Source organism: Trachypithecus francoisi, unplaced genomic scaffold (assembly GCF_009764315.1).
Source record: "Trachypithecus francoisi isolate TF-2019V2 unplaced genomic scaffold, Tfra_2.0 Lachesis_group1, whole genome shotgun sequence".
Taxonomy (NCBI): Eukaryota; Metazoa; Chordata; class Mammalia; order Primates; family Cercopithecidae; genus Trachypithecus; species Trachypithecus francoisi.
This window is the reverse complement of record NW_022681454.1, coordinates 137,481,573-137,501,205: the sequence shown is the minus strand read 5'-3', so window position 1 is coordinate 137,501,205 and position 19,633 is coordinate 137,481,573. Positions and strand designations below refer to the sequence as shown.

General features: G+C 40.8%; 1 protein-coding gene across 1 annotated transcript in view; it reads left to right on the top strand.

Moving 5' to 3' along the window:
- TBC1D9 (TBC1 domain family member 9) overlaps positions 1-19,633 on the top strand; it is a 139,699-nt gene that overhangs the window by 94,636 nt on the left and 25,430 nt on the right. Inside the window, exons 10-13 of the mRNA XM_033215332.1 lie at positions 3,439-3,653; positions 5,497-5,614; positions 7,437-7,722; positions 8,024-8,153. Of these exons, the coding sequence (XP_033071223.1) occupies positions 3,439-3,653; positions 5,497-5,614; positions 7,437-7,722; positions 8,024-8,153 (749 nt within the window). The remainder of the gene's footprint in view (positions 1-3,438; positions 3,654-5,496; positions 5,615-7,436; positions 7,723-8,023; positions 8,154-19,633) is intronic.

Sequence of the window (19,633 nt, the reverse complement as noted above, 5' to 3'; positions counted from 1 at the left end):
TATGTACTCAGATCCTTTGCCTGCTCTTAATTGGGTTATCTTTTAATTATTGAGTTGTAAAAGTTTCAAACATATTTGAGATACAAATTGATTATCAGATTTTTTCTAAAAATGCTCCCATTCTGTGCATTGTCTTTTCACTGTCTTGATGGTATCCTTCGAAGCACAAAAAAATTTAATTTTAATGAAATAACAGTTTATCTATTTTTTCTTTTGTCACTCTGCTCTCATGACATGAAGATTTATACCTATACTTTCTTCTAAGAGTTTATGGTTTTAGCTCTTATAGTTAGGTCATTTTGAGGTTCTTTTTTTTTTTTTTTTTTTTTTTTCCTGGAGACTGAGTCTCACTCTGTCGCCCAGGCTGGAGAGTGCAATGGCATGATCTCGGCTCGCTGAATCCTCCATCTCCCAGTTCAAGTGATTCTCCTGCTTCAGCCTCCTGAGTAGCTGGGATTACAGGCATGCACCACCATGCCTGGCTAATTTTTGTATTTTTAGTAGAGACGGGGGTTCACCATGTTCATCAGGCTGGTCTCAAACTCCTGACCTCGTCGTGATACACCCGCCTAGGCCTCCCAAAGTGCTGAGATTACAGGCATAAGCCACTGCACCCGGCCTTGAGTTAATTTTTTATGTGGTATGAGATGAAGGTGACAGTCTAATTCATTCTTTTCCGTATGAATATCCAGTTGTCCTAGCACCATTTGTTGAAAATACTATTCTTTCCCCCATTGAATTATCTTAGCACCCTTGTTAAAAATTAATAGACCTTAAATGTTAGGATTTATTTCTGGACTCTTAAATCTAGTCCATTGATCTGTATGTCTGTCTTTATGCCAGTACTGCACTGTCTTGCTTACTGTAGCTTTGCAGTGAGTTAAACTTGGGAAGTGTGAGTCCTCCAATTTTCTTGTTCTTTTTTGAGTCTCTTGAAGTTGCATATGAATTTTAGGACCAGCTAGCCAATTTTTGCAAAAAGGACAGCTGGGATTTTGATAGGTATTGTGTTGAAAATGTAGATCAATTTGGGAGTTTTTCTATCTTAACAACATTAAGTCTTCCAACCCATAAACACAGAACATCTTTTATTTAAGTCTGTCCATTTCTTTTAGCAATATTTTATAGTTTGCCGTGTGCAACTCTTTTTTTTTTTTTTTTTTTTTTGAGACGGAGTCTCGCTCTGTCGCCCGGGCTGGAGTGCAGTGGCCGGATCTCAGCTCACTGCAAGCTCCGCCTCCCGGGTTTATGCCATTCTCCTGCCTCAGCCTCCCGAGTAGCTGGGACTACAGGCGCCCGCCACCTCACCCAGCTAGTTTTTTTTTTTTTTTTGTATTTTTTAGTAGAGATGGGGTTTCACCGTGTTAGCCAGGATGGTCTCGATCTCCTGACCTCGTGATCCGCCCGTCTCGGCCTCCCAAAGTGCTGGGATTACAGGCTTGAGCCACCGCGCCCGGCCGCAGTGTGCAACTCTTACATTTGTTTTGTTATAGTTATTCCGAAATATTTTATTCTTTTTGATGCTATAGTAAAGGGAATTCTTTTCTTACTTTCATTTTCAGATTATTCATTGCTAGCCTATAGGTTTTGTGTATTGATCTTGTATCCTGCAGCCTTCATGAACTCATTCATTTTTTCCAGCATTGTTGAGGTATAATTGACAAATACAAATTATATATATTTAAGGTGTATTGATTTGATATACATTGTGAAATGATTACTGTAATCAAGCTAATTTAACATACCTATTACCTCACATTGTTACTATGTTTTTTCTTTTTGTCTTTTTTCTTGTTTTTTTTTGGTGGGGAGAGTTTGTATCCCATTTTGTATATATGCCCCATTTTCTTTATCCATTCATCTCTTAATGGGCATTTAGATTGTTTCTGTATCTTGGCTGTTGTGAAAATGCTGCAATAAACATGGGAGTGCAGATATTTCTTCAGGATGCTGATTTCACTTCTTTTGGATATATGCTTAGAGTGGGATTACTGGATCATAAGGTAGCTCTATTTTTAGTTTAGGGAACGTCTATACCGTTTTCTATAATGGCTGTAGCAATTTACATTCCCACCACAGCGTACAAGGGTTCCCTTTTTCTCCACATCCTTGCCAACACTTGTTATCTTTTGTCTTTTTGATCATAGCCATTCTGACAGGTATGAGGTGGTATTTCATTGTAGTTTTGATTTGCATGTCCCTGATGATTAGTGATGTTGAGCACTTTTAAATCACCTGTTGGGTGATTTGTATACCTTCTTTTGAGAACTGTCTGTTCATTTCCTTTGCCCATTTTAAAATCAGGTTGTTTGGTTTAGACTATTGAGTTCTGTGAATTCCTTATATATTTTGTATATTGACCCCTTATCAGACATATGGTTTGCAGATATTTTCTGCCATTAAGTTGCTTTTTGATTGCTTCCTTTGCTGTGCAGAGCTTTTTAGTTTGATGCCATCCCACTTGTCTGATTTTTGCTTTTGCTGCCTGTGCTATTGGTGTCACATCCAAAAAATAATTGCCATATCAGTGTCAAGAAGCATTTTCTCTCTATATTTTCTTCTACCAGTTTTGTGGTTTCAGGAACTGTGTTAAAACTTTAATCCATTTTGCATTCATTTTGGTACACGGTATTAAAAAAAGGGTTCATTTTCATTCTTCTGCATGTGAATATTCGGTCTTCCCAACAGTAATGTAATTAAAATTTAGATTGAGAAGTAGATATTTGCATATAGGGTTTTTCTGTCTTAAAGAATCCTAAAGTGTAAGTATCTCAAATGGATGAGGCTCAGTATAACTCTCCATCCTCATCCCCACCACCCAAGGAACTTCCATCACTAATGATGACTCACCACTGCTAGGAATACTCTTACCACTCTCTGCAATTTGAAAAACCCCACCAAGTATCTCCACCTTCTCCTCAATATGGCTGTTAAACCCTTCAGAACTAACAGGTTAGCAGGCAGTTTTCAAACTTATTTTGAGAGTCAGACCCTCCTTTTTCAAGTGAAATCTTAATGAAAACCACAATAAAATAAAAGCAAAGCTGCTGGGGTTGAAGAGAGCGATGAGAAGGTGAAGATGAGAAGGTGAAGCGTCAGCCTGGCTTGTTATGATGACCTCCCCACCTGTGCTCCTAAGCGGCCCGTTGGGACTGTCTGTGGTCGTTCCTCGGTGCATGGTTTTGTAGCTTGGGAACCTCTACCTTAGGAAAGTTTTTAAGTAGCCAGCCTACTGTGGAACTGAAAGAGGAAAGGAGGCCACAGGAAAATTCACCAGTCTAGCCACAATTGCAACATACCACATCTGTGATTTCACCTTCTCTTGCAAGTTTCCTTTGAGAGGTAGGGAAGTAAAGTGGTTCAATCGTAAGCTGTAGTTGCAAACCAAAGGGCAGAGCGCTCATATTTTTGATATTGTATCTGTTGGATATATCTCAGGTGCCATCAATGAAAAGGCCACACATCCTGGGTACTATGAAGACTTAGTGGAGAAGTCCATGGGGAAGTATAATCTCGCCACGGAGGAGATTGAGAGGGATTTACACCGCTCCCTTCCAGAACACCCAGCTTTTCAGAATGAAATGGGCATTGCTGCACTAAGGAGAGTCTTAACAGCTTATGCTTTTCGAAATCCCAACATAGGGTATTGCCAGGTAAATGTCACAGGTGGTTTATGCTAAAAAATAAAATAAAAGTTCTATTTATTTTCCAACACATAGTGGGAAGGAAGGTTTACGGTTAACAGAACTATGACTTCCCCAGGCCCTCTCAACCTTGGCACTGTTGACACTCTGGACTGGTTAATTCTTTGTTGTATGGGCTGTTCTGTTCTTTGTAGAATGTTTAGTAACATCGCTGGCCCCTACCCACTAGATGCTGGTAGAAAATCCCCAGTTGTAACAACCAGAAATGTCTCTAGATATTGCCAAGTGTCTGAGAGGCAGAATCATCCTGGGTTGAGAACCACTGCACTGAGCGGAGGAGCCCTTTCTGGATTCACCACTGCCTAGCTAGTGACCTGGAGAAGATCCTTCTGATCACTCCCTGCCTCAACCCTCATCCCACCCTGGAGGAAGAGAGAGCATCCTGAGCACCAGGCCTGTCACTGTGGCTCGCCACAGTGTTCCTACTTTGCATCCTCTTAAGTAATCATGTCCTTAAATAGAGCTTTTATATGCTAGGGTTATGTCTTAATACACACTAAAATAAATGCTTAACTTAGTATTAAGAAAGGTGCCTACATACCAACAAAAGTCATCTCTTGTACTGGTATAGATGCCAAAATTTGGGAAGCTCCAAAATAACATGACCTTAGAATCAAAGGCCATATCGTCATAGAGGCCTTCCCTGACCATCCAGCAAAAGCTAAAAGAGGCTGAACTCCTACTTCAACACGCAAGTGCACGTGCATGCACATGTTAGTCTCCCTCTACTGCATTAGTTTACCTTTTTATAACTTTCAATTTAAATAACCCCCCACACAGACTAGTTAACCTTTTCATCTTTGTTTTATCTAACACCAGCATTTAGGACATGCAAGATATCACCAGTGTCCCTCATCTTCCAATACCTAGTCCAGAGCCTGTTACAAGGTAGACCCCTAAAAAACCTATCTCCACTGAACTGGCAGGGACCATCATCATGTACTAGGATCAGCAGGTTAATTCTCAAGTGGAATTTCCATGATGATGTCACTTGGGAACAAAATGAGTAAGACTTACAAGAAAGAGCCTATTCAACCAAAATACCTTTTTTGAAATTATATTGTAGAAGCCTGATGAACAGTTACTGGTTTCTAGGAGATCAAAAGCATAGGAGATAATTGGCCTCTAATATAATAAAGTTCATATTTATCTTTTAATCTTCCTCTTTTTAATTAAGAAGACTATTAAAGTAGTTGGGTCTAGAGTGGTTATGAGGTATCTGATAATATCTTTTAATAAAGTACAGTTACTTTAGAATTTAAATCACTCTCAGTTATCACTACCATCTCTCTCCAGATGGAAATGTTGGGTGAGGACTCCAAGTCTGAAAGGTTTCACTGTTCTCTGAGGAAAGCCTGGAGCCATGTGTACCTGATTATAGAAACCATTATGGAAAGTTACAAAGGAAATGTTTACCTCACTGAATTAAGAACATTGAGAGATTTTAGCAGGTTAAAAGCTTTGTGAAATAGCCTTTGGGCAAATTTTTGGAATAGGGGTTTGCCAGTAGGAGTTCAGGGCTCTGTCTGGTGAATATTGGTGCTGAGGAAGACTCTGCAAACTTACTGGTTCAAGGACTCAAGATTTTACATTTTTAAAGGGTCATAAAACAAAACTCAGAAGAATATGTGACAGAGACTATGTATAGCCTCCAAAGCCTAAACATGTTTATCTAACCTTTCATAGAAAAGGTTTGCCAGCCCCTGTGAGAATAACTGAGTAATTTTAATATGCTAACAGAATCTCTTATATTTTAAACTGTATTTGTTGACATCCTCTTTCACTTTTTTAGGCCATGAATATTGTCACTTCAGTGCTGCTGCTTTATGCCAAAGAGGAGGAAGCTTTCTGGCTGCTCGTGGCTTTGTGTGAGCGCATGCTCCCAGATTACTACAACACCAGAGTTGTGGGTAGGTGGAGATGCATTTAACATTTCAACCTATGTCTTGTCAAAAAGATGTTTTTAGAGAGGTACCAGCCGGAACACTATTTCTGGTCACCATAAGCCAGAAGAGTTTCAGACTACTCCAGTTTTTCAAAATGGAAATGAGAGAGGTTGAATAAATATGGTTGTATACAAAGGAGCCCCATGGAGTTTAAGGGACTGCACACATACCACTGCTCCAGAAATTATTTTAGAAAATATTTGATGTGTGTGTCACTCTGACATGTGAGAGCTACACCAGGTATACGTACCATCAACACAAAGAGATTTGATAAGAAAATTAATAAAGAGGATGGGAACCTATGAAATACAGAGGTATTTCCACCCCCCCCCCAAAAAAAAGGCTATCTGGGGTGGAAAAAATAGAATATAGAGGTTTATTGAAAACTAGGTTTCTAAGGTATTTTTCAGGACTAGTTTTATTGCAAAGCAAACACCTGTTTTGAGGATTTAAATTATTGCTGTAACTCCTTGTAATTCTCTCAAATGTCAGTGATTCATTTTAGCAGGACAAGCTTTTCATTGCTAGGGTCATACAGTATCTTGTTTATGCTTCTCGCTTGCTTTCTTTCTATATTTCTAAACATTTGCACATGAATTTGATTACTGAAAATATTATCAAAAATGTCCTTAAGTTGATCATGAATGTGTACAACAGGAATGCTTTTAAGTTTTAAAAAAAGTAATTGTTTTAAAAAATGATTAATACATGGGCACCACGCATCCGGAAGTGTGATTTTTTTTTTTTTTTTTTTTTTTGAGACCATCTAGCTCTGTTGCCCAGGCTGGAGTGCAGTGGCGTGAACTTGGCTCACTGCAACCTCCGCCTCCCAGGTTCAAGCGATTCTCCTGCCTCAGTCCCTGAGTAGCTGAGACTATACAGACTCCCGCCACCATGCCTGGCTAATTTTTGTATTTTCAGTAGAGACAGGGTTTCACCATGTTAGCCAGGCTGGTCTTGAACTCCTGACCTCAGGTGATCCACCTGCCTCAGCCTCCCAAAGTGCTGGAATTATTATTATTAATATTATTTTAATAAATAAAAGTTTGCCAGCTAAGCTGCTTAGATGTACATTTGGAACTGTAGTCATGTGTTGATGTTCTGGCTGATGATGGACTGCATATACAACAGATGTCCCATTAGATTATAATACTGTATATTTACTGTTTCATTTCTATGTTTTGATACACAACTATTTACCATTATGTTATAGTTGCCTGCAGTATTTAGTACAGTAATGTGCTATACAGGTTTGGAGCCTAGGAGCAATAGGCTATGCCATATAGCCTAGGTGTGTAGTAAGGCTCTACCGCCTAGGTTTGTGTGAGTACTTTCTAAGATGCTGACATGACAAATTCGCCTGACAACCCATTTCTCAGAACATGTCTCCATTGTTAAGTGATGCATGACTATACATGGATGTATATTTCATGCCAAACCAAACATTATGTTGCCAACACAATAACTAATTGTATGTCATGAAAACTTTATAAACTGGCTTTCTTAACAACCCTTATAATTGTCATGTGATTGTTCTGTTTTGGAAGGGAAAACGAGACAGGAAGAGCCCCGAAAAAGAAGATGCAGCCAGAACTAATCTGGTGACTGAGCTGTGTTGACACCTTGGTCTAGTAACAGTCACAGCAGAACAGTTAGCAGAAAGGAACAGAGTCATGTGCTAGCAGTCATTGTGAACTGGATTATTAGTCAAGTTGTTTGAATGGATTCTTTAGTTACACTGTGTAGTTGGCTAAGCTGTGCCTTTTTGTGTACCTCGCTGCTACAGGTGCACTGGTGGACCAAGGTGTCTTTGAGGAGCTGGCACGAGACTACGTCCCACAGCTGTATGACTGCATGCAAGACCTGGGCGTGATTTCCACCATCTCCCTGTCTTGGTTCCTCACACTGTTTCTCAGTGTGATGCCTTTTGAGAGTGCAGTTGTGGTTGTTGACTGTTTCTTCTATGAAGGAATTAAAGTGATATTCCAGTTGGCCCTAGCTGTGCTGGATGCAAATGTGGACAAACTGTTGAACTGCAAGGATGATGGGGAGGCCATGACCGTTTTGGGAAGGTATCGTACTAAGCCTCACTTTGAAAACCACCTCCGGTTTTCTTCCTCATGCTTTCTCTTCATTTCGTGAGTCTTAACTGATTTGATGGTGATCATAATGCTCACTTCTTCCTGTGGCTGACGATTTATTTTCATGTGCTTTTTCTTTAGAAATTAACAGAATTTCTTTCTCTCTTGCCATCTTTAAAGAAACTCTAGTCCTTTGTTTTAAAATGTAGAACTTGCAGAAAGTGATTGGAGAATTATAATGGGAGGATTCCAGTTTCTTCTCCCTGTGACGTCTGATGCATTCTTCTTCCAGGTATTTAGACAGTGTGACCAATAAAGACAGCACATTGCCTCCCATTCCTCACCTCCACTCCTTGCTCAGCGACGATGTGGAACCTTACCCTGAGGTAGACATCTTCAGACTCATCAGAACTTCCTACGAGGTAGGTCTTGTTTCCTAGCTGAGCAGAGCTTGACCATGCATTCCACACTTCCATTGCTGCCTGTTTTGTGCTGATGTAACAGAATACCACAGACTGGGCAAAGAACAAATATTTATTTCTCAATTCTAGACTTTGGGACACCCCAAATCAAGGCACTGGCAGGTTAGGGCCTGGACTTTCTGCTTCCAAGATGGCACCTTGCATGTGGCGTCCTCCAGAGGGGAAGAATACCACGACTTCACTAGCAGAAGAGAGAGAACCCATGCTCATAAGACCTTTTTATAGTGACGTTAATCCATTTGTGAGGGCAGAGTCTTCATGACCTCAGTGTTGCAGGTGATTGGCAACTATCTGAGGCTGCTATCATGTGGATAGTAGGAAGAATTTACCAAGGCAGTTGTAAGTAAAGAAAAGCAGATTTATTAAGGAAAGCATGAAAATACATTTCAAGGATGCAATGGGCAAGTTAGCAAGAGAGGAGTTAACTGCAAAGAGACAAAGGCTTGCTGGGGATTTTATAGGATGGTTCTCGTGCTGTGTGCTGGAGAGGGCTTTGTGCAGTACTGAGAGCACCGCAGTTGTAGTGAGCTAACTTGCATTTTTCTGTCAGCCGAGGGTCTGGTGATAGCTGGGCACAGGAAGATTATGAGTTATTTGTGCAGGAGAGCTATGTGTCCTTGATCATGAAGAAGGGTAGACTTATAGCTTATTTGTTTTGATTATTTATTTATTTTGCTTTCCCTGGGTCCTGCTAGCCCAATTCCCTTTCCCTAATTAGGACTCCACACTAAATACCTCCTATGAGACCCCACTTTCCAACACTGCTGCGATGGGGATTAATTTTCAACATGCGTTTTAGAGGGAATAAAAACACTGAGACCATAGGCTTACCTGCTTCCTTCTACATTGTGAGAACTACTGGTCAGAAGTAAGTAGTTCTGTGCTAGCTGACAGCTTTGACCTCCAGAGATGGACACTGAATGGAGCCTGGATGTCTTGATGAGTCTAATACCATAGTAGCACATGGCAAGACAAGCTGTGGCTCTCCAGCGCTTTACCATTCCCATCCTGAAGCCTGATCTAGTAGCAGCTCAGTTTCAACTCTTTATAGATTAAGGAGGGGCTGTTGAGAGTGGGCATGGGGAGGCTGACCTTCACAAATCAATTTGCTTTCTGTTCCCATGCTAAGTACTTAGGGCTTCTTTGAAGTAGACAGTCTGAGACACTTAGAATAGCCTGTATAGCCCAGAGTAGACCAGAGTCCTAGGATTCCTCTAAAATTGCTTGGCCTGGGTGGGGGAGGATGCTTTCTTGTCCATGATGACCCTGGAATCAGCCTGATCTGCTGCTCAATCTCACAACAGAACTAATATTCTTCTTTTGGGGTGAAGGAACCACAGTGCCACTTGCCCCCTTAAGCACCTGGTGGTTTGTGAGGCCCCAAGTGTTCATAACACTTGATGGTTTCTTCATTTCCTGATCCTTGATTCTCTAAACTTTTATAGAAATGGTCACTAAGAAAGAGAAAGCGTGAGTATTCTGCTGAGCACACTGTGCTCTCTGCAGATGTTTTGTGATTTTGATTGGTGATTGTCAATATTCCAGCTAGCAACAAAGTGGATAAGAGAGAAATAGTAAGGAATGGAGTGAGATCAGAAAGTCTGTCTTAAAGTAAAAAATTTAGTGCTTTAAAAAAATTGCTATGGATATAGAAATCTTTTCAGAAATGTTTGTCCTAACTCATAATGAGACAGACTGGTAATTATTTTTTTTAATCTTCATTGAAACTCCATATATATTGAAAGCAAAATATTTTGTTTTAGAATCATAAAAGCAATACATGTTTATTTTGGAAATTGTAGGGAAATAGGAAGAAAAAAATAAACTGTATCCTATAAGCATTTTACATTTCCCTTAAGTATGTTTTTATACTTACAACATACACTTTTTAAAAAAAGGTCCTTCTAAATACTGCTTTGTCATTTTCTGTGTATACCATGAGCATTCCCTAATATATTAAATATTATTTGAAGGCATGATTTTACTAAATTGTATTCTGCTTTAATGAGGTAACAAAATTTATTTACCTAGTTCCCTTTTGTTAGACACTTACTTCGATTTCTTCCAAATTTTCAGTATTATATAGCATTCTAAGATAAACTTGTACCCAAATATCACATCTCTGATTATTGTCTTAGAATCCTAGAAATGAATTTAAATTAAAAGTTTGGGTTAAAAAGAATAGATTTTAAAAAAAGAAGGATCAAGCTATTGGCACACACTGTCAAATTTCCATAAAGTATGTTTCAATTTATGTTTCCACTATTAGATATAAAGAATGAATATTTCACCTTACTATCTCCAAAACTATTTCCATATGCATTTAAAAAAATCATTGTCCCAGGACTTTGGAATAGTACTGTATGACGTAAGCAAGAGCTTTTCTATCTGTGGGTTGCTTTTCTAAAGGAATCCTCAGACCTTTATTGTTAAAAGAATTCTGGACCAAGGTATTGTGGGATATAATGGGGTTTCTCTTCCAATTATCTGATCAATCTTTTATTCTTTAATTCATAGTACGCCCCACCTTTTTCTTCTTTTTCTCCTTTTTCCTTTTTGCCTTTGTTAGATGCCTAGTGCCGCCTCAGTACCAAGCGTTACCAGTACCAGCTCACATTCCTTTCCTTATTTGGAAAGAGGACTCACTTTCTTGTTCATTACCGACACCCGCTTCCCCTTTCTCTCCACTTTCTTTTACGTTCCCACCCTATCTAAAAAAATCAAATGTTTGGCCAACCGGGATTAGTTTAGATTGTATGACCCGACCCCTGCCAATGGGGAAAGGGTACAGGGGCAGGTCCTGCATCAGGAATAAAGGCTCTCCTGCCCTTTGTTCAGATGTGCTCTCATGGCAACTGGCCAAGGAGGCACCCCTCTGCGCAGAAGTGAAATTGTTTTGCTAAGAATCTTTTGTTCAAGTGTTCAATTTCCTTAGGATTTTGAGCATTATTCCTAAAGTATTAAAGGTTAGTATGTGGCAACTCAGCTTTATTCTCAACAGCAGATAAGCCAGCTTCATGCTGACGTCAGCAATTTGCCCATTTTTAAAGGGAAAGCAAAGAATTGAGACAAGGCCAAGGGCTGATTTCCATTTACATCCTCTTGGGCTGATCCCTAATGGTGGCCCTCAGGCTGCCAAACATCCTATCATAACAGGACAAAGCTGCAGTTCCCTTCCGCTGCCTGGAAAGACAATCCTTTTAATTTATATCAGTGCCTGTACTACCAGGTCTTTCGGTGCATGGTAACTGGGTTTTTGTTTTCTCTTCTCTGCTTAAGTGTCACTACTCTGCTCATGTTTCCATGGCTCTCTAACGCCTTGTAGACCAACTTTAAGAGAACACCACGAACTCTTGCTGATCGTTTTTTTCCCTCCTAACCAGTACGTTGGTGGTTTTCAATCCTGCCTGTGCATTAAATCACTTAATTTTATTTTTTAAGCTAAGCTTTTAAAAATAAACTCCTAGGCTCCATCCCAGGCCAATTAAATCTGAATCTAGGCATGAAGCCCAAGAGTATGTATTTTTTTAAAAATTTCCCAGGTGATTCCAAATGTCCGGGGAGGGTTGAGATTCACTGCACTGGCAGAATGGGGCTAATCACTGATGTGGTAAGAATCTGGTTTGGGCTCAGGCATGACACCTGAATGTTCTCATGTACACAATGCATTTCTTTCTGTTCCTCAGGATAATTAGCTGTGACAATTGAAACATAGGAAAGAAATCCTGAAAGCACATTCGTCTTTTGAGATTTAGTTAAGGGCTCCTGAGGTTGCTAGAAATCAGTCTGATATTGATAAGTTCACTTCATAAATACCTCGTGGGGAAAATCTCACTCATTAAAAGTTCCCTTAAGCCTCTGTTGAAGGGAATTGTGCAGGTGGTATGAGACTCCAGTTTTCTTCTGCGTGGACCCTTGTGTGAAGCCCTGCACTTTGGGCAGAGTAATATAGAAGTAAAAGACAAAGTCCCAATCTTTAAGTTTGATTCATAGACTGAGATGCCCCTCCTGGAAGGCACAAGAGGATGTTAATAGGCCTTAAAGTGGGTACACAGCTGTCACAGAGCCTCTTCATGTTCGAGATGACCCAGCCCAGTGTGTTTAGTCTGAAAAGTGTTAACCAGGGAAAGGATGTGGCTAATAAAACAGAAGGCACAATCTGTGAAGATGGATAGGCATTTGTGAAAGCTTAGAGCAATGTGTCTCTGGCTTATTAATGATTACTGTAATAGCTATTACTCATCGAGAGCCTGCCATGTGTGGGGCAAGGTGCTGGGTGCCTTGTAGGCAGCCCTGCCATGTAAATGTTAACACATTTCAAGGTGAAAATGTAAGTTAAGAGAGGTTGAGCTAGTTTTTCCAAGCTGCACAGCTAGAAAGCAGCAGCCAGTATCCAAGTAAGAGCTCCCTTGCATTAAAGTCAGGACTAAGGGAGTTTATCTGGATTAGAAGAGAGATGGAATTACGGATGTACCGATGGTCATGAGGTCAACTGGTCCAGTGGAGCTGGTTAGTAGGGAGTCTTGAAATCACTAATTGACTTGGAAGGCATCCAACAGCCACTGGAGACTGAAGAGCATTCTTCTTGAAGTACGTTATCTCTGCTTTCTGTGCAACACATTGGAGGAGGGGGAGAGCTGAAGGAACAGACAAGCAAAAAAGATAGTGTGGTTAAAGATGGGAAGGACCCAACAGTTGCAAGAAACAGCGTTTGTCTATTCATGTATTAACAAAATCTTTTTTTTTTTTTTTTTTTTTAATTTGAGACAGAGTCTCCCTCTGTCACGCAGGCTGGAGTGCAGTGGCTTGATCTTGGCTCACTGCAACCTCCACCTCCCGTGTTCATGCGATTCTCATGCCTCAGCCTCCCAAGTAGCTGAAATTACAGGCGTGCACCACCACATCTGGCTAATTTTTTGATATTTTTAGAAGAGATGGAGCTTCACCAAGTTGGCTAGGTTGTTCTCAAACTCCTGACCTTAAGTGATCCATCCACCTCAGCCTCCCAATGTACTAAGATTACGGGCATAAGCCACTGTGCCCAACCAAGGAAATTTTTACTTAAGATTGTATAGGCACCTTTCTTATACCAGGTATCATGCTCAGCCCTGGGGATACATTATCAGCACTAGATATTTTCTTTTTTTTTTTTTTTTTTTTGAGATGAAGTCTCACTCTGTCGCCCAGGCTGGAGTGCAGTGGCACGAACTCGGCTCACTGCAAGCTTTGCCTCCCGGGTTCAGGCCATTCTCCTGCCTCCGCCTCCGGAGTAGCTGGGACTACAGGCGCCTGCCACCAAGCCCGGCTAAATTTTTTATATTTTTTAGTAGAGACAGAGTTTCACTGTGTTAGCCAGGATAGTCTCGATCTCCTGACCTCATGATCCGCCTGCCTCGGCCTCCCAAAGTGCTAGGATTACAGGCATGAGCCACTGCACCCAGCCAGCACTAGATATTTTCAAGCACAGTACGAGTCAAAAGGATAACATAATACATTTCCTTTAACCCATCATCCAATCCCAACAACTATCAACATTTTTCTGATCTTTGTTTTATTACTCCTCCCCACCTTTTTTTCTTTTTTTCCTGGAGTAACTTAAAGCAAACTCCAGACAGTATATTATTTCACCTGTTAAAGAATGTATCTCTAACAGATAAATTCTTCATTATGTGTCTCTAATGATAAGGTGAGTTTGGGTGTGGCATTTTTTGCTAATCCATGACTTTGAATTTTAAGTTTAATTTTTAAAAGTTTGTTTATACCTCAAAAGAAAATGTGGACCTATAAGTTAGTTCTCACCAGTTGTTGATGGAACCTCACTTATAACATTAGCAAGTTTGGCAATTTTTTTGTTGTTATTGAGACAAAGTCTGGCCTATCACCGAGGCTGGAGTGCAGTGGTGCCATCTCGGCTCACTCCAACCTCTACCTCCCAGGCTCTCAAGCCATCCTCCCAGCTCAGCCTCCTGAGTAGCTGGGACTGCAGGTGTGCACCACTACACCTCGCTAATCTTTGTCTTTCTTGTGAAGGCGGCGTTTCACCATGTTGGCCAGGCTCGTCGGATGAGCTCAAGTGACCTGCCTGCCTTGGCCTCCCAAAGTGCTGGGATTACAGGCGTGAGCCACTGTGCCCGGCCAGGTTTTGCTGATTTTAAAACGTGTTTTTTCTCTCCTCTTCATCTTTCTGTTTCTCTTATCAACAATGCTAGGAATAATAAAAGCTACCATACTAATTGCTTTACCTATGTGTGTATAAAATTCTTACACCATTCCAAAGAGGTAGGAATTATTTTCCTTATATTGCTGATGAAGAACATGAGGGCCATCAGTTTTTATAAAATTTCTGTGAAATCTGGGACTTGCTATGTGTCCTACTTGCTACATGTGACTGTGAAACTGTGCCCTTTCTACAATGCCCAGGTGTCAAAAGCATGTCTCCTTTACAGAGGCCGAACTTTACATTATTGGTGTATATGTAAAGAAAATAGAGGCCAGGCATGGTGGCTTACTCCTGTAATCCCAGCACTTTGGGAGGCCAAGGTGGGTGGATCACCTGCGGTCAGGAGTTTGAGGCCAACCTGGCCAACATAGCAAAACCACGACTCTACTAAAAATACAAAAAATCAGCCAGGCATGGCAGCGGGTGCCTGTAATCCCAGCTACTCGGGAGGCTGAAGCAGGAGAATCGATTGAACCCAGGAGGCGGAGATTGCAGTGAGCCAAGATCTTGCCATTGCACTCCAGCTTGGGCAACAAGAGCGAAACTCCATCTCAAGAAAAAGAAAAAGTAAAAGAAAATACTCTAGAGCAGAATTACAAATTCACGTGACTGTGGCGTCACTCAGCAAGGCACTTAACAATGGGGCAGGGAGTGGAGGTGGTAGGAAAGGGTGGGCTTATGGAACTAAACAGCTGGGACCTGCTAAAGTTGACAGTCTCTTTAGCACCTGAGGCAAGGAACCATTACTGCCAAAACTTTTTATTTTTCAAGAGAAATTGGAACTCTTTATTTTACTTGAAAGTTCCTGTTTTTTATAATACTCCCTGGGCCAAACAATATTCATCATGGACTTTCTAGCCTACTGGCTGCCTGTTCATGACTTCTGCTTTACAGCAACCTTCAAAATAAATTCTAGGTAAAAATATAGTGATACTGGACACTATGCTTAGAGTTAGTTTTTGTAATTTAATCAGCAGCATGTTCACACTACAGCTAATAGTTCACATGGAATATTGAAACTAAATGTTTTTTGTAATTTCCATATTTATGTGACAACTGTTTCTCTAGCCCTTTCTGATAGACAAAAGATCTCAAAAGATATGGCACCTAAAGAAGCATAAAATATTAAATGATATATTTTTACATAAAATATAAATACTGTATTCAAATATAAAATATGTGCCCACTTCTGGCAGAGTTATGAGGGTGTTCCTGGATGAGAATATAGTCATGGGTGGAGACTCTTCAGAGATCAGAGTACCCTAGAAAGGGCTGCCCATTCAATGAACATGGGACTCTACCAGAGTTTTGTTCACCTGAATTCATATCCCTGTTTCTTCTTATCATCTCCTGTCTCCTCTGCCCCCCTCACCCTCCTCTTCTGCCCTCCTTAACATCTACTCCCCACCAAACACATAAGTACACAGGTGCAGACAGACGCCACCCCCTTAGAAGTCAAGGTAGAGAGTGTGGGGCTGTTTCTTCGCAGCCCCCTGTGTGTGAGAACCCCTCTCTTGTCTCTTGGGCTCTGCCTCCTGTAATGTTAGGCTTTTCTATACCCTAAAGCCTCACATTCCATCAATTTCTCCTCTCTCTCACCCAGTCATCCAAGGCAGAGCCTCATTTACTATCTTAAGTATTTGGAGTTTTTTTCTGATCAAGGAATGTCTCTCAGGTGTCACTGGTGCTCAGCCTTCTGTTAACAGTAGTGAACCCCATTCTGCATACTGGGAAAATAAGAACCCCACAAATTCAGAAACACCGAAGAGGCATTTTGAGCATGATTTGATGACCTAGTTTTATTTTAAAATAGAAATAAACCATAGACTTTGCATATTAGAAACAATGCCTTCTTTTTATTTCAGTGAATTTCCCTGTGGTGGGCAGACTCATTCACATCATTCCATGGCCCTCTGGCCTACATTGAGCTTTGTTGTTGTTTTGTTTTGCTGGGTGTTTTTTAAGCTGTAGCATTTAAATATTTCAAGTTCTCTTTGGAGGATTTAGATAGGAAGGGCTGATTGAACTTGATTGAGCTTGACCATGTGGTCAGTCTCTTTTAAAAATCTATATCTGTTCTTCATCCATCTTGTCTTCCCAGTAACACAGGGTAAGCTTTGAAGGATAAAGTAAATCACAGAAACACTGCCCAGCATGGGCAGGGGAACGCTTGTTCCACTCAGGAATGATGGTGGGGTGGGAGGAGCCAGAGAACATAAACTTGAAACAGACTCATCTCCACCTCATTCCTTTATCTGAGCTACTTGCTCCTTGTTCTAAGTCTGGGGGAGAGAAAGGGAACATCTGCAGGCAGGATGGAGGAAAGTGGTGTGAAATGAAGGGCCACACACCTATTTGTTGGTTGGTATCAGGACCCACAGGGGCAAAGCAACAAAAAGAAGTACCGTCTGCTTTGAAAATTACCTTTCTGGCCAGGTGCCATGGCTCACATCTATAATCTCAGCACTTTGGGAGGCCGAGGCAGGCAGACCACTTAAGCTCAGGAGTTTGAGACATGCCTGGGCGACATAGGGAGACTCCATCTCTACAAAAAAAATACAACAATTAGCCAGGCGTAGTGGCACATGCCTATAGTCCCAGCTACTCGGGAGGCTGAGGTGGGAGGATCATCTGAGCCTAGGAGGTTGAGGCTGCAGTGAGTCATGATCATGCCACTGCACTCCATCTTGGACCCTAGATTAAGACCCTGTCTCAAAAAAAATAATAAATTGCCTTTCTGCCAATAAAGATGTTAGAAATTAAACTGAAAAAATTAGAAACAGGCCACAGAAACATTCAGATAAGAATTGAGTTGGATTACATCAAAACAAAATTTTCAAAATAGTTGAGTTGGAGAAGAGACATAAACAAAGATGGATAATTTTGTTTATTGTTCAAGGAAGGGAAATTTTAGAAAATTAAAATAATTGTGTCAGGCGTGGTGGCTCACACCTGTAATCCCAGCACTTTGGGAGGCTGAGGCGGGCAGATCACGAGGTCAGGAGATCGAGACCATCCTGGTTAACATGGTGAAACCCCGTCTCTATTAAAAAACAATACAAAAAATTAGCCAGGCGTGGTGGCGGGCACCTGTAGTCCCAGCTACTCGGGAGGCTGAGGCAGGAGAATGGCGTGAACCCGGGATGTGGAGCTTGCAGTGAGCCAAAATCACACCACTGCCCTACAGCCTGGGCAACAGAGCAAGACTGTCTCAAAGCAACAACAAAAAATAATAATAATAGTTGTAGGCTCCCTTACCTCCAGCACAAATTCTATTTGGAACAAGTATTACTGTTACATTAGTGAACTAGCACTTCTCAAGGAACTGGAATATGCGATGCCTGGAAGAAGGTATTATATCCACACCTGTGTCTTTGTTTTGGGTAATGGGAAGTGTTGGCTGCAGCATTTACTGAGCCAAGTTTTGTTTGTCCTGTTTTTAGCATTTAATTCTGGCAGAGCCCCTCCCAAAGTCAGGGGAGGGAGAGAGATCCCCATGTCATTCTAATTGCTCACATTCCTTTACAAATCCTCCAAAAATAGCCAAGCAGAAACTTGGAGTCCATGGTTTCCTTTTAGGTTGGGACCATTTGCTCCAGAGGGAAGGGCCATTGTGTTTGGTCTCTGGTAAGTTGCAGAGTCCTGGCTGAGGAAAGGTCCCTACCTAACAAATAGCAGAATCCATTTCTAGTTGATATTAATTAGATATGAGACACACGGGGCTGTTTGAATGTCAGGCTTGTGAGGAAGTAGCTCTTTTGCTTAGCAACCTGCAAAAGATTACAAAGCCAATGTTTAATATTAGTTACTATTATTGGGACTTTATATTAATGTATCTTTATCTCCAACACAGTTTTACAAGGACAGCTTTGGGGTCTCATTTTATAGAGGAAGAAACAGGGTCAGAAGACTCAACTGAGTTGCTCATTCACGTAGCTAATTAGTCAAAGAACAATAATTTGAATCAAATTTTGTCTAGCTCCACAATTTATGTTCTTTTTAACCCAGAGACAAGGAGGAACTTACTGCCTATGATAGAATGGTAGTTGGTGGAGTTACAAAGCTATTTATCTGGGTCTCAGAGCACTTACAGCTCAACCACTGTGGAACTCTGGGGGACCTAACCTCTCCAAACCTTGGTTTGCCCATTCATAAAACAGAGGTCTAGACTCACTAAAGTTATTGTAAGATGCAAATAAGATGGCATGTTAATGTCCCTAACAGTTGTAGGTACAATAAAGCTATCTTTCCTTCTGTCTCACAGCTAGTGTTTTTTATTGATCACAGGCATCCTATGGCCCAGTTTGAAGTAATAAATTCTCAGTTCTTCATCATTAGGCATGTAATTTGCAATGGATGCTCACTGCTTTTCTGTTTGGATCAAATGACTTACCTTCCTTGAAAGTTTTTCTTTCCTAGACAAAGATAAAACCCCATAGTGAATTAAATATAATTGCTTTTCATCATTAATGGCAGCCCCTACTAACTCTTGAATTCTAGCTTTTCAGTGCAAATACATATTGCATCTTCATTGTTGAGAAGAATCCGATTCCACCTTTGGAAGGCACTTCTTTGGAGATAAGAAGTTTCTTCCATAAATCCTGCTTTCATAAGGTTGAGACCCATTCACCACATTGCTGGTGGAAGATGGACTGGGCAGATTCAGAGATGTCAGTGTACTCTTCTGCTCTGATCATCTGAAAGGAATGCCTGGGTCAAAACCGAATTCCCTGGATTAGTCGTTTCAAAACAGAAAGTAAAAGATACTAGAAAGGCATAGTCTTTTTTGCTGTAAACTCCAACTTAGGAAATATAATAGTTTAGAGTCCACTACACGGACTGATCTATAGAGAGGTGCTATTTATAGGGATGTCAGAAAAAATACAGGATTAATTAATATTGATTGGGATATACTTATAGTAAAAAAGTATTCATTGTTTTCCTGAAATTCAAATTTAACTGGGCATCCTGTATTTTCTATATTTTTATTCATTGAATCTGGCATCCCTAGCCAGTTATTGGGTGCCTGCTGTGCTGTGCAGCAACTCAGAAAGGTAAGGCGCTAGGAAGTTTCCCCGGGATGGAGCTAAGAGCATGAGTTCTCGAATCTGACGACCTGAGTTCAAACTTAGCTTTGCTGCTTACCAGCTGTGTAGACTTGGGCAAGTTAATGATTTTTGCTAAACTTCCATTTCTTTGT